This window comes from Triturus cristatus, chromosome 9 (genome assembly GCF_964204655.1).
Source record: "Triturus cristatus chromosome 9, aTriCri1.1, whole genome shotgun sequence".
NCBI lineage: Eukaryota > Metazoa > Chordata > Amphibia > Caudata > Salamandridae > Triturus > Triturus cristatus.
Genome location: NC_140592.1, coordinates 1259958932 through 1259974643, shown reverse-complemented (window position 1 = coordinate 1259974643; position 15712 = coordinate 1259958932). Strand labels below are relative to the sequence as shown.

The 15712-nt window shown below is 43.8% G+C and overlaps 1 protein-coding gene across 1 annotated transcript in view; it reads right to left on the bottom strand.

Annotated features, from left to right (window-relative positions):
- Positions 1–15712, bottom strand: part of SCFD1 (sec1 family domain containing 1) — an 836081-nt gene that overhangs the window by 394284 nt on the left and 426085 nt on the right. Inside the window, exon 15 of the mRNA XM_085627369.1 lies at positions 13418–13514. Within this exon, the coding sequence (XP_085483495.1) occupies positions 13418–13514 (97 nt within the window). The remainder of the gene's footprint in view (positions 1–13417; positions 13515–15712) is intronic.

Below are 15712 nucleotides of genomic sequence, written 5' to 3'. Positions count from 1 at the left end.
ACAGTTTACACTCTTTGTTACAGAACGCGAAGGTACTGCTTTGTCAGTACTCACTCAGGAACAAGCAGGATCACACAAGCCATGTGCTTATTTCGCTAGTACATTAGATCCAGTAGCGCAGGCACTTCCAGCGTGCCTGAAATCAGTGGCAGCAACAGCTTTAGCAATCAGACAAAGCGATGCCATAGTGTTAGGACATCAATTAACAGTACAAGTACCACACGCAGTAGAGGTTCTCTTGAACCGCACACAAACACAACACTTGACTATAGCAAGACTCACCGGTTACGAATTAACATTGTTTCAGCCACACATAGAAATCAGACGTTGTAATACGTTAAATCCTGCCACACTGTTACCAGTAGGCGGAACAGATCCATTGGCACATGATTGTGTCGAAGTCATTACTATCACGACGAAACCCAGACAAGACTTGACAGATATCCCTTTGACAGATCCAGACTTGACATTATATGTAGATGGGTCATGTATGAGAACAAGTACAGGAGAGTTAGTGGCCGCTTACGCAGTCACAACAGACACTGAAGTCATTGAAACAAATTGTATTAACACTTTGTCAGCTCAAGCAGCAGAGCTCATCGCTCTGACACAAGCCTGTATTCAAGCCACAAATAAAAAAGTCAACATATACACAGATTCACGTTATGCATTCGGAGTCGTCCATGACTTCAGCGTACTGTGGCGAGAGAGAGGTTATTTAACTTCTCACGGTGCCCACATCCAACACGGACCCCTCATTCAAGCCCTATTAGACGCGATTCATCTACCTACTGCAATATCGATTATGAAATGCAAAGCCCACACAAAAGTTACCGATATTATTTCTCAGGGTAATGACCTAGCTGACAGAACAGCTAAACAGACTGCTCAGAATCAGACTCACACAACTGACATGACAAAGACAATAGTCCTGACACCAACACATTGCATGACAGTTAAGGATCCCGCCCTTGATGTAATTGACATACAGACACATGCTACACCAGAAGAAATAAAGAAATGGACTGAATTAGGAGGGATCCAAACAGATCAAGGATGGATGACGAAGGAAAAATCTATATGGTTTCTTCCCGACTCAATGGTCCAAGTCATCATTAACACAATACATAGTCCAGCGCACCTAGGAGAAAAAGCTATGCTAGACAGCATTCAACACATTTGGTTCAACAAACACTTGCGAGCCGCAGCGAAACAAAAAGTTCGTACCTGTATGATATGTTGTCAGTTTAATCCAGGTAAAAGCATCCCCGTAGAACAGGGTGGATTCCAAACTCCCGATCATGCTTTTGAAGTCCTCCAGATGGATTATATCCAAATGGAACGATGTCGAGGATTCAAATATGTTCTCGTAGTTGTCTGTGCTCTTTCCCGTTGGACAGAAGCATACCCGGTTTCAGATTACACTGCCCCGACTACTGCCAAACAGTTAGTTCGAGAATTCTTCCCACGGTACGGTTTACCACGTGTTGTCTACTCAGATAACGGCCAGCCGTTCTCATCCGAACTAATGAAACACGTTTCCCTTCTATTAGGCTATCAATGGAAATTTCACTGTGTCCGACATCCCGAGGCGGCAGGTCTCGTGGAACGCCATAATCAAACTCTGAAAATTAGATTATCCAAAATATGTAGAGAGAAAGGAGTTGATTGGATAGTAGCCTTACCAGTTGCGCTCTTTTACATGAGAATGGTAGCACATTCTCGAACAGGGCTATCCCCGTATGAGGTGATCTTCGGTAGACCACCAAATATGTGGGGGACGCCTATACCTCGTAAAATCACTGATGTTGACTGTAATATGCTGACAGATTACCTGGCTTCTTTGATGTCTGCACTACAATCTTGTCGTTCACAGGTATCCGCAGCTTTTCCTGACAATACTGAGGTGAAACCCCATGACGTGGTTCCTGGGGATCTGGTTTTAGTCAGGAATTTCGACCGGAAGACCGAACTGGATCCTAGGTGGAAGTCACCGAAGTTGGTTTTACTTACCACAAGGACAGCTGTGAAAATCGAGGGAAGAAAAGGGTGGTTGCACTCGAGTCATATCAAGAAATTTTATGGACTACCATCCAGCGTAGAGATTCAACCCTGTATTCCCTCACAAACAGACTCAAAGCTTCCCTTGGCTGAATCCACGAAACAAGAACTGTATAAACTAAAATTGAGGTCCAGTAAGTCAGACAATTTGATTGTTTAAGTCCTCTCCAAGGTGAATCGGTTGAATTTGTCTCTGACATGTATCCTCTGGACCGGAATAGAGAAAGAAATAATCAAATGCTGCTCAAAAAGCATGCGTATTGTAAATCATTTCGTAGTCATTGTACAGTAACATTATTAATTTTGTTTTTTATAAGTCTTTTGATCATCATTGTCAGCATCCTATTGCATATGTATTACCCTATTCCTAAGCATGTTTATAATATAACTGCAGAACATTCTTTTAGTGAATTACCTCCACATGAATTGTCTTATAGATTTGCGCTGCGCAACAACACATTTATTAGTATGTTACATCATTCCCATCAAACCAGCAATGCCACAAATTGTTGGATATGTGGCCGACTCCCTCCCTATCAGAACTATAAGGGAGTTTTTCCCCTCTTTCCCTATCCGTTCACACACAATGGCTCCTGTGGAGCATGGTTTAGTTTGATTAATTCTCTAGATTCGAATTCCGCAGTTTATCAAGACAACTGGGTATGGGGAAACCTGAACTTAGTTTTGCTTAAAGTCTGCTACCCTAACAAGGAGGGACTTCCCAAAAGAACAGGAACTGATCTAGAAAATGAAGTATATGGATTAGGTAATTTTACACTTAACCTCATGATCCTGAACGTTGAATCTGAAGCTACATCAATCTTGCCCGCCATGTCCGTATTCCCAGTAAAAGGGGAACTATGTATAAGAAAGAATGGCTCCATACACATGGGCCATAGTAAATGCACCACTGTAATAAAATTCAGTGATCAAGGCAAGTCTACATTTAGAGCTTCTCGTCATTCCTACTTTATATGTGGCCAGACCGCATATATACGCCTACCTTTAGATTGGGATGGTACCTGTTACATAGCATTCCTCCTACCACCTGTTTTCCTAGCTCCTCCTGATTATCACAGAAATACCCATTTAGTACACAATAGACAGCAGAGAGATCTTCCAATTGTCGATTACACTGAAACAGCATGGGAAAAATACACAGATTTCAATAAAGGTTTCTTTCCTTATATAGGTACAGTCACTAATAGTAAGCTGATACGTAGACTAACCAGAACCCTTGAAGCAGTAGTGAACGAAACTATTTCCGCCTTAGGCAATTTAACAGAAGAGCAGTCTGCTATGCGGATTGTTGTGCTTCAAAATCGTCTTGTCCTTGACGTCATCCTAGCCGATAGGGGCGGAGCTTGTAGGGTCATCGGATCAAGTTGTTGCATTTTCATACCAGAAAATTCGCCGTCAGTATATAAAGCCATAACCCGCCTTCATAAGATTGTAAGCCAGATACACCAGAGTCCAGGCACCTGGACTTGGTCCGGTTGGTTCTGGGGCGTGTTGTCAGCCTGGGGATGGAGAATGCTCTCCTTCCTAGGTATTAGCTTTCTCATACTATTCAGTTGCTGCTTATGTCTACAATGTGGGCCAGCGATTTGTGGTCTGTGTGCCACCTCGTGTATCCCACATCCAAGTTTTCGTTCGAGATCCCGGAAGAAGAAAGAAGAACAAATGATGCTATATGAACAGATCGATGGATTGATGAAGATCGATATCTCCTAAGGGTCCGAAGGGGACAAGGAGGGAATGAGGAAATATGAATTTTGTGATCAGTTATGTCCCCTATCGTAGACCCCAACGGCTCCATGTACATGCTATACGTACATGTATGTTCCCTCCTGCTCCAGTTTTGAAGACGCAAATATATGTGCGTCCACCGTCAACATGTCCTCTTTCAGATCCACCATGAATGGGTCAGATATTCCTTTCCTAAGTATGAAAGGCCACCGACTTTATGTGGTTCACTTTCCACATTTTTACAGATTCAGGCGAGTAGGCCCGAATTCTGTCATCAAGCCTTTTCCTGTCTTCTGCCTCTGAAAGCTCCAGTCTGAGCCTGCATCTGTGACCATGAACTTTGTCTCACTCCCTGCGCGGCTAACGGTGCCTGATCCAGCCCGTCGCCTGCCAAGAACTGTATTTCACCTTCAAGATTATCTCCTCCGCCCCTCATCCGATGCATTCCTGTCTAGCAGTTTAGGTAAACATTCCTCCAGCTACCGTGCAAAGGGGCCAGGCCTCGCTGTCCTCATGCAAGTAATTCATAACCCTGTTACCATGGAATATTCCTACCCCCTCGTATCTAGGGTAGACACTTAGACGCTTGTACACGCACTAGTCAGTATAGTCAGTATAGAATAAGATTCTATCCTAAGAGACCTCTCTTTTTGGATAACACAGTTCTTTAAACATAGGATATTAGATATGATTTGGGATTAGGTTGACATAACCCCAGACTTTTGTCTCCACATGTAGAGCTAAATGTCAAGTCCCTTTCTCCCTCTAGTTGCACGTCAATCACACGTCATGCAGCTGCGCACGCATCTCTGCCAAATATTTCTGCTGACATTGCAGGATTCTCTTATGGATCCACCCACGTATGACATCATGTATGATGACGTTGTCTAGTTACGCCTATTCTAGTTACGCATGCATAGTTTATTTTTCTTATCAGTTGATACGCCTACTGCATCTGTTTTACTGTAATGTCTTTTCTATAAAAATGATTACCTGTCAATAATATATGCCCTTCCTTCCTGAACTTTCGTGGTGATGGAATAGAACGCCAACAATTCGAATTGTGTTCCTTTGTATAGGAATAAAGCCTTTTTAAACCTCTAATACCACGGATTCTGCCTCTCATTTTACTGAGTTATTCTTAATAGACTTTACCGCATAAAAAATAGTACCGGTAACGAAATATTTACCACACTCTGAGGAGCCGAAACGTTATGGCCGTCGCTCTGGGCAAATACATCGATTTTGCACTCTAATTTGGTTTGTGTACTTACTTCGTAAGCATCTGAAAGATTATCGAGGCTGATGAAAGCGGTAATCAAGATATATTTGGTCGTTTTTTGGTTTCACTCGACCTTCACACGGAACCCTCTCAACTAATTGGTTGGCGTTGGAAGTGAAACTGTTTCCAGGTTTTACCCGGATGTTCTTACTCCCGGAAGGAAGAATTGGCGCCTGACCCCCTGATACCACTCTCGGCAGAACTGTGGATACGGACTGCAACGGACTGTGACGGAGGAGGCTCTCCCCAGCCGTGATCGGACAACACGACACGGGAAGGACCGGAGACTTCGTTGAAAACCCATTGAGGTATCGAGGGATTGTGAGTTTATGTTCAGCGGTGGGTGATTGCGGTTGAAAACACTTGAAATCGTATTGACCCCCCATACGCATACTAATTAAGCCCGTAATTGAACATGACGGCGGACAGCGTGCGCGAACGGGAGGCTGCAGCACTGTCTATGTTTTCTGACAGCCTTCCGTTGCCTGCAACCATTCGTAACGGTCATACCACGGATGTGGTCACACAGGACAATTCATTAAAAGAGAAATTCAGAATTTTAGAGAAAAAACTACGAATTGAGCAGAGTAAATGGTGGGAGTCGAAATCTCTCCAACGTTACATTGATGTGAATCGTATTCCCCGAGGGTTGCGTATTTTGACGGCTCCTAGTTACGAGAACCCGAACCCTGAGCTAATGCGTGAATGGGCGGAAACGAACTTGGAATCCTCACGCAAACTGGTACTGATTTTGATTAAGTATGCCGATATCGATAGAGCCCTGCTACTCAAAGAAATAGATTAAATCAATGAGGAATTGGACAAAATTGATAATACCGATGAAAAAATCAGATTAACAAATGAAATGACTACCAGGCTCAAAAAGGAGGAAACTAAAATTATGGAGAGAAAAACTTTCAAGTTTCAACAGGATCGTAATGATTATCAATTGGGGCAAATATTTACATTCGCAAAGAAATATGACTCTTTACGTATCCCGAAGGCTAAGGCGACCCCTCCCAATAGGGGCCCCAGTAAAAACACCTATGCAAACAACACTTCCCAGTCGGAATTAAGTTCAGTTGGTGGTAGTGATTCCGAATCAGAGATACGTAGCAGTTTGGCAACAGGCTTGATCCCTAAACCGACTCCTGCAGAAGAAATGAATTTTTTATGCATAGAGAGGAGGCAAACTCTACGTCCGAGACCAGCTGCAATGAATCAAGACGTAGGCGCTCAAACTATAAATCCAGGCAGAGGCAGAGGGCGAGGAAGAGGGGCCTCAAATCAAAACAGGAGAAGAGGAGGAGGATATTGGGCGAAAAAGTAAATCTTGATGACACCAATACTATAATCAATCTAACGCCATTGGTATTAACAGATGACGATAAAAAGATCCTCTCCTTAGGCCTTTCCTATGCACCTCAGGTTAACTTTGATTATGCTGCTACTCGCCTTGATTTATATAAAGCAGTGCGTAAACTCAAGCTCAAGAAATCCTTTGCACTACAAGATAATCGACAGAAGACCTCGAACAGTGCACTTGAAATATCTCTGCAGGATGCTATACAGGAGCTATGGGACACTGAGGGTATGGGCAATTCGAACGTCTCAAATTGCCGAGATGGCACTAACCTATTGGGGCCTGTCACATCATTTAGACCCAAATCTACGTACAATCCTATAATGCCCCGCGATGCACTTGATATTTTCAATGAGAATGTGACTGCTGAGGTGAAGTTATTGCATAAGGAAACTCAGAAAAAACGACGTCAGTATAACCGACAAACCCAGCAATATGATCAGCTCATTTCGAAACTTAAGCGTGATAAAAAGATCATTATCCGCCAAAGTGATAAGGGTGGCAATATTGTTTTGTTGACTAAGGAATATTATGATCATGAAGCCTTTACACAACTGAACGATAGGGACTGCTATGCCCGCACTACTACAGCAGCCATTCAGGTTTCTAACAATGAGTTTTGCGGCAAACTGGCCAGTTGGAAGAGACGCAAATTAATCTCTGAAGCAGAGTACAATTTTTTGAAGAAGGATAATCCAGTTATCCCCACCTTGTATTTTATTCCGAAGGTCCATAAGGACTCTAACAGACCCCCGGGCAGACCCATTATTTCTGCTCGGGATGGGATGTACGAAAAAACGTCACAATATATTGACTTTTTCTTACAGGACTTTGTAAAATCCTTAGACTCGTATGTACAAGATACAGGGGATTTTTTGCGTAAGATCATCAAAACTAAATGGAAGAATGAGTACTGGATGTTGTCACTGGATGTGACTTCATTGTACACTAGTATTGGTCATAGTGACGGCATCCAGGCCATTAAGTACTATCTTTCACGAAAACCAACACAGTTTGGGGACCATAATGATATGTTGATTGAGATGTTGGAATTTTGCCTCCTCAACAACAATTTCATGTTTAACAATTTACTGTACCGCCAGTTGAGAGGCGTAGCTATGGGGGCTAGTTTTTCCCCTAGCTACGCCTGTCTCCATATGGGCTTTTGGGAGGAGATGGTCCTCCAGAGGGATTATGCCCAATGCCTCAAAGATAATGTAGTTGTCTGGTTAAGGTTTATTGACGACCTATTTGTAATATGGAATGGTTCTTTGGATGAGGCCAATGGTTTTATTGAAAATCTAAATGTTAATAACCTCAATCTCCACTTTACAGCGACATGTAGCCAAACCAGTGTCACATTTCTAGATACAGAAGTGTACATACATGCAGGTAACATAGTAACTAGACTTTACCGCAAACCGACCGCTGGTAACTCTACTCTGCACGCAACTAGCGCTCATCCTCCCCACCTCATTAGAAGTATACCTTATGGGGAGATGCTGCGTCTCAAGAGAGTATGCAGCAATGATATTGACCTCAAAGCAGCACAGGTTTTGAGCAAACAGAGATTCAGGGAGAGAGGTTATTCCACTGGAATTATTGATAGTGCCGTTACAAGAACTAATAACCTCAACCGTGATGAGTTGCTAAGGTCCACCACTAATACTTCATGGGATGTAGCAATACCAAATAATCAAGTGAGGAAGGACAAAAATTCATCTGATGCCTTTAGAATCATCATGGGCTACAGTAAACAACAAGCTGATCTTCGCAAAATTATAAATAGAAACTGGCCCATTGTAAGGAGTGATCCCATTATTGGTCCTTTGCTCCCTCAGCGAGCTTTGATCACGTATAGTAGGGCCCCCACTATGCGAGAAGCCTTGGTCAACACGAATCCAGAAACTATTGATAAGACTTCCTGGTTGCAACTGAATAGTGGATTTTACAAATGTAAGATCTGTAAGGCTTATGCCCATGGTGTTAATACTAAAACCTTTATTGACCCATTCAGCAATAGACAACCCAAAATTAATAAGTTGTTGACTTGTAAAACCGAATATGCGATCTATGTCCTCACTTGTCCATGTAACCTCAGCTATGTCGGCAGCACGAAACTAGCAGTACACAAGCGTATACTGCAACATTTACGTGCTATTTCCGATCAAGACAACACCTACCCTGTTGCTAGACATTTTAGAGAAGCCCATAAAAGTGATACTAGGGGACTCAATTATTATGTTATTGATACCATTGAGCCCAGCAGGAGGGGAGGGGACCGTGAGTCTAGCTTGCGCAGATTGGAAACACGTTACATTCTACAACTCAATACCAAGACACCATCGGGGCTGAATATGACAGAGGACCTGCATACATGTTTCGGCTAGATTTATAAACACCATTCTGTTGGAATTTTTATGTGTAATGATACTACCTAGTGAAGACTGTATATTCGTTACTCCACATTGGATTTTATCCACAATATTTGCAACAGGGAATGGAATCGGATGTATATATGACAATTTGTATTCTTTTAGTCATTTGTCTTAACCTATTTAATCGTCTATTTTTATGGTTATTTATTTAGTATTTTACTATTTATTACGGACAAATTGTACTATATATGTGAAATTTGCATATTTGCACATCTGTGTTCACTCCCTATTCAGTTAAACAGACCTTGGGGTAAACTATGATGGTTCTGAATTTGATAAATCCTACAGTCCATTATCTTGAACATCTTTATGATAATCTAAGACGCCCTACCTAACTCTGATCCCCGTAGTTTCTATATATTTATATATACGATTGCAATGATATTTTCCTTTAAGCCATTGTGACCTTTTTGTGATGCATTACCTGTTATGATTATTTCGATTATGAGTATTGATGATATTTTGTGGTTTTTATTCTAACACAGGCACTAGTACACTTTAAAACTGTATTTTGATCTTTTTCGTTACATCTAAATAAGGGGAGGACCTTGCAATACCATCAGTCATTGAAAACAGGCTGCATTATTGACCTTAATGATGGCGACATTGTTTCTTATGAGTAACATGCGGTCTTACAATTTTAATATTTTATATTTTGCAAATGTAATACGCTGAACGAATGGGCATTTATGCCGCCATTGCGGATCTTGTTTTGCATTTGTCAGTATTTAACATATATTGTATATGATGTGGCCATTTGCATAACTATATGGTTTCACTACTAATACTGCGCAAGTATTTCTTCTATGTCAATGATGACTCCCCCATGTGACGACATCAGTAATTAGCACTGGCACTTTAAATATTTGGCACTTTGGGTATAACGCTGTCATGTGAGCAAGGCTCTGAGGAGCTGAAACGTTATGGCCGTCGCTCTGGGCAAATAAATCGATTTTGCACTCTAATTTGGTTCGTGTACTTACTTCGCAAGCATCTGAAAGATTATCGAGGCTGGTGAAAGCGGTAATCAAGATATATATATATATATATATCACGAAAACGACCTCCTTAATGTAAAGAAATCCAGGCACACAACGGGGATTCTGTAGAAGCTTTTATTCACCGGTATTCAGCATTAGCATAATGCATTTCGACTCGCGTCTTCCTCAGATGCTGCTGATTACTCGTTGTTACTTGCTCCCTCCTTTTATGTATCCTCAGGCACTCCCATTGGCTGGAGAACAGCTGACCCTGCTGCCGTGACGGGACCGAGGTTTAATGCACAACTTCATGTCCCATAGTGCATTGTTCTAATAAGCACTGCAGTCGGGTTGAAAATAAAAGTACTGTAATTGCTGCTTAACGCCTCGTGTAAAGGGGGGGCCATGTGGTGGCGGGTAAAACGAATTGTGCGTGTTGAAGGCTTCCTCAGATCCCCAACGTCCAGCCCCAGCAATGAGAACAGCACAGGGCCCGAGACAAGCTGTGATCATGCTCACCTCCCTGTAGAGTATCAGGCTGCCAGATAGCAGTGGCCACTAGTCTGGTCCATTCTTGAGGCGGTCCTGGTCATATCAATCCCTTGATAAAAGTCCGAGTTTGCCAGCAAACGACCAGGACAACTTGATGGACGGGTCCCTGTATCGCGCTCCTGGCAGGCGCGAAAAACATCACGAAAACGACCTCCTTAATGTAAAGAAATCCAGGCACACAACGGGGATTCTGTAGAAGCTTTTATTCACCGGTATTCAGCATTAGCATAATGCATTTCGACTCGCGTCTTCCTCAGATGCTGCTGATTACTCGTTGTTACTTGCTCCCTCCTTTTATGTATCCTCAGGCACTCCCATTGGCTGGAGAACAGCTGACCCTGCTGCCGTGACGGGACCGAGGTTTAATGCACAACATCATGTCCCATAGTGCATTGTTCTAATAAGCACTGCAGTCGGGTTGAAAATAAAAGTACTGCAATTGCTGCTTAATGCCTCGTTAAAAGGGGGGGCCATGTGGTGGCGGGTAAAACAAATTGTGCGTGTTGAAGGCTTCCTCAGATCCCCAACGTCCAGCCCCAGCAATGAGAACAGCACAGGGCCCGAGACAAGCTGTGATCATGCTCACCTCCCTGTAGAGTATCAGGCTGCCAGATAGCAGTGGCCACTAGTCTGGTCCATTCTTGAGGCGGTCCTGGTCATATCAATCCCTTGATAAAAGTCCGAGTTTGCCAGCAAACGACCAGGACAACTTGATGGACGGGTCCCTGTATCGCGCTCCTGGCAGGCGCGAAAAACATCACGAAAACGACCTCCTTAATGTAAAGAAATCCAGGCACACAACGGGGATTCTGTAGAAGCTTTTATTCACTGGTATTCAGCATTAGCATAATGCATTTCGACTCGCGTCTTCCTCAGATGCTGCTGATTACTCGTTGTTACTTGCTCCCTCCTTTTATGTATCCTCAGGCACTCCCATTGGCTGGAGAACAGCTGACCCTGCTGCCGTGACGGGACCGAGGTTTAATGCACAACTTCATGTCCCATAGTGCATTGTTCTAATAAGCACTGCAGTCGGGTTGAAAATAAAAGTACTGTAATTGCTGCTTAATGCCTCGTGAAAAGGGGGGGCCATGTGGCGGCGGGTAAAACGAATTGTGCGTGTTGAAGGCTTCCTCAGATCCCCAACGTCCAGCCCCAGCAATGAGAACAGCACAGGGCCCGAGACAAGCTGTGATCATGCTCACCTCCCTGTAGAGTATCAGGCTGCCAGATAGCAGTGGCCACTAGTCTGGTCCATTCTTGAGGCGGTCCTGGTCATATCAATCCCTTGATAAAAGTCCGAGTTTGCCAGCAAACGACCAGGACAACTTGATGGACGGGTCCCTGTATCGCGCTCCTGGCAGGCGCGAAAAACATCACGAAAACGACCTCCTTAATGTAAAGAAATCCAGGCACACAACGGGGATTCTGTAGAAGCTTTTATTCACTGGTATTCAGCATTAGCATAATGCATTTCGACTCGCGTCTTCCTCAGATGCTGCTGATTACTCGTTGTTACTTGCTCCCTCCTTTTATGTATCCTCAGGCACTCCCATTGGCTGGAGAACAGCTGACCCTGCTGCCGTGACGGGACCGAGGTTTAATGCACAACTTCATGTCCCATAGTGCATTGTTCTAATAAGCACTGCAGTCGGGTTGAAAATAAAAGTACTGTAATTGCTGCTTAATGCCTTGTGAAAAGGGGGGCCATGTGGTGGCGGGTAAAACGAATTGTGCGTGTTGAAGGCTTCCTCAGACCCCCAACGTCCAGCCCCAGCAATGAGAACAGCACATATATATATATACACACACACACACACACACACACACACACACACACACACACACACACACACACGTTTAAATACCCATATATGTATGTATATATAAATACATACATACAAAGGCATGCGTGGTAACAGACGCATGGTAAAGGCATTTGTGGTAAAGGCATGCGTGTTAGGGGACGCATGGTAAAAAAATTAGTGATAAAGGCATGCATGCTAAAGGCATATGCGTGGTAATGAATGTGTGATAAAGGCATGCATGGTTTCCGCCATACGCCAAACATCCGTTTTCAGGGGACAAGGGGATCTCAATGTATCAAAATGCAGAAAACACTCGGATAGACTTAAGGACATGCGACAAGACAACCATGCCGCGGTCTCCTTACTGTTGAAAAAAAGTTGAATCAGCAAGACCATACTGACAACATTACATAAAAGGCGATGTGAAAAAACTGATTTACTCAGGAAAATAAAGCAATCTATACTAAAAGGGATTCACAGAATTTCGTCCAAGGGTTAGTTCTGGTCTTCTAGAAAGGGAACATGTCTTTCTTGCCAGTTTTACCCAAACGTTCAATTACTCAATTAAAGTGAACTTTAAAGCAGCAAGCTAAAAATTGTAAGCAAACAAAAATTAAAAAATACACAATCGCATCACCCCTCATCTAATCTTCGGCATCTACCGCTTGAGGAAAGAAATCCTTTAAAAGTTTGCTAGATATGTTACTAAGCGCCTCATCGTGAAACACCCACCATACGCCTTAAAGAGAGACTGAACCAAGTAGATGGTGCCCGAGCAACAAAAAGTAAGTCAAGAAAGTGATTGGCTAATCTTGTGGTCTGCACAGGACGTGTTCTCCTAGAGCCCCCTGAATGTTGGAATCCACTCCTCGAAGCCATCAGACCTTTTCATTCTCCCCCTCCATTCACCAAGGCGAAGAAAAACAGTTTTAAATGCCACTCGCTTGTTTACTGAGGATGACTTGATGAACTTGTGTTACTGGTGATGCTTTCTTGGTTCTCTCTCTCTCACCCTGATGCCAGTTCAATGTTATCCAATCTCGTCGGTTGCACCAATCCAACATGTCAGTCAAGTCAGCCTCAGGAAATCCTGCCATAAGTAATATGCCCTAACCTCCAATAAGAAATAACATGATCCTGAGAGAAGGGACCTCCGAGAAAGAAGTCCCTGATAATAGACTCACCGTCGGGGTCCGAGATGATGTCAAGCAGTGACTTGTCAAGTGTCGTTTTGCTCATCAACTTTTCTTCATATTCGAAATATACATCTAATTTGCGAGCCTGTCAGGAAAAAGAAACAAATGAAGGGATTTAGAAGTGAATATGCAGAAGTGCTTATGTCTGAGCTCTGAGGTAGATTTCCCCTTGTGTTCCCTGAGGCCATGGGTGATTCTCCACGTGGTAGGACATTGGCAGCACCGTACGTTAGGAAACCTGCCCATTTGTGTCTTAACAACTCCTCAAAAAGGAGGTCCTGGTGGTGCCCCCACCATGCACAGGAGACACCAGTCTGTCCTCACTGGTATATTCATACTGCACAACCTTAAACCCCTCACATCCCATGTTAGTCCTCACTGGATTTCCTACCACAGCTTCATGTCTCTTCCACAGTCCCACCTGATAAGAGGTCTGAGCTTCAGCTTCCTCTCAAATCACCATGGAGAGACTTCTGAGAGAAATGAACACGCATCCGTCTCAGGATAAGTTGTAAATCTATAGAGACGGCAGAAAGTGCTTATGAACCAAGTCCAAAAGTGCACTAATGAAACTGATGGGGGACCAAAGAGGATTACTTAGAATGATGGATCTGGGAAGAACAGCAACAAGGCCACTGGGTGAAGGGACTGAAGGGATGTCACAGGGAAGACGACCTCAGTGGCCAGAGAATGCCCTGAAGCCCCAGGCTCAAGGCATCAGCTGTCATCAGGTTGGTAAATAGGGAGCATGCTGAGTTGTCAATCTCTGCCACTATAATGGGGAATTACAAAAGTCCCCTTATCTCAGCGCTGCATATGTCCGCCCCATATATCCTCCCCACCACACAGATATAGGTGAGCTCATGTGAAGGTTCATAAAGTACATGCACAGGGGCATTCCAGCGCTGCCTCCATTGGCTAAGATGGAACTTCGCTCTTGCACAAGCTCAAACAGTGTGTCAATAGCCCTTCTTCAAACCAAACTCGTGGCAGTTTAGATGGGGCACAGATCACCAAAGGGTTCATAACATCCATCCACACCCAGGTTAGTACCACACACCACAGCCAAAGCTCACAGGCACTGATGGGGTTGTATTTATGCATGCTGTCTCTATGGTGAGGAGACCTAGACTGCCTGCACTGGCCCCCCAGCCAAGAGCTCCCCTCCACCAACGGTGAGGTAGGGCAGGATCCTCACCCTAGCACCTATCCTGGTCTCCAATTATCGGTCAGTTACCGTCATACTAGGCAGGATCCTCACCCTAGCACCCATTTTGGTTTCCAATTATCGGTCAGCAAGGTTACCGTCATACTAGGCAGGATCTTCATCCTAGCTCCTATCTTGGTCTCCAATTATCGGTCAGCAAGGTTACCGTCATACTAGGCAGGAACCTCGCCCTAGCACCCATCTTGGTTTCCAATTATCGGTCAGCAAGGTTACCGTCATACTAGGCAGGATCCTCACCCTAGCACCTATCCTGGTCTCCAATTATCGGTCAGTTACCGTCATAGTAGGCAGGATCTTCACCCTAGCACTCATCTTGGTTTCCAATTATCGGTCAGTTACCGTCATACTAGGCAGAATCTTCATTTTAGCCCCTATTTTGGTCTCCAATTATGGGTCATCAAGGTTACCGTCATACTAGGCAGGATCCTCACCCTAGCACCTATCCTGGTTTCCAATTATCAGTCAGTTACCGTCATACTAGGCAGGATCCTCACCCTAGCACCTATCCTGGTTTCCAATTATCGGTCAGTTACCGTCATACTAGGCAGGATCTTCACCCTAGCATCCATCTTGGTTTCCAGTTATCGGTCAGCAAGGTTACCGTCATACTAGGCAGGATCTTCATCCTAGCCCCTATCTTGGTTTCCAATTATCGGTCAGCAAGGTTACGGTCATACTAGGAAAGATCTTCATCCTAGCACCTATCTTGGTTTACAATTATCGGTCAGCAAGGTTACCGTCATACTAGGCAGGATCTTCATCCTAGCCCCTATCTTGGTTTCCAATTATCGGTCAGCAAGGTTACCGTCATACTAGGAAAGATCTTCAACCTAGCACCTATCTTGGTTTACAATTATCGGTCAGCAAGGTTATCGTCATACTAGGCAGTATCTTCACGCTAGCCCCTATTTTGGTTTACAGTACACCAGTTAATAAGAGGACCTGATGTCAACATAAAACTTGAAACCACTTAAACTGATGCCATAACCAAGATCAGCTTTCTGCATACAAATTCACCACACAGAGACTCCTTGATATATTGCTCTTACTGGCTC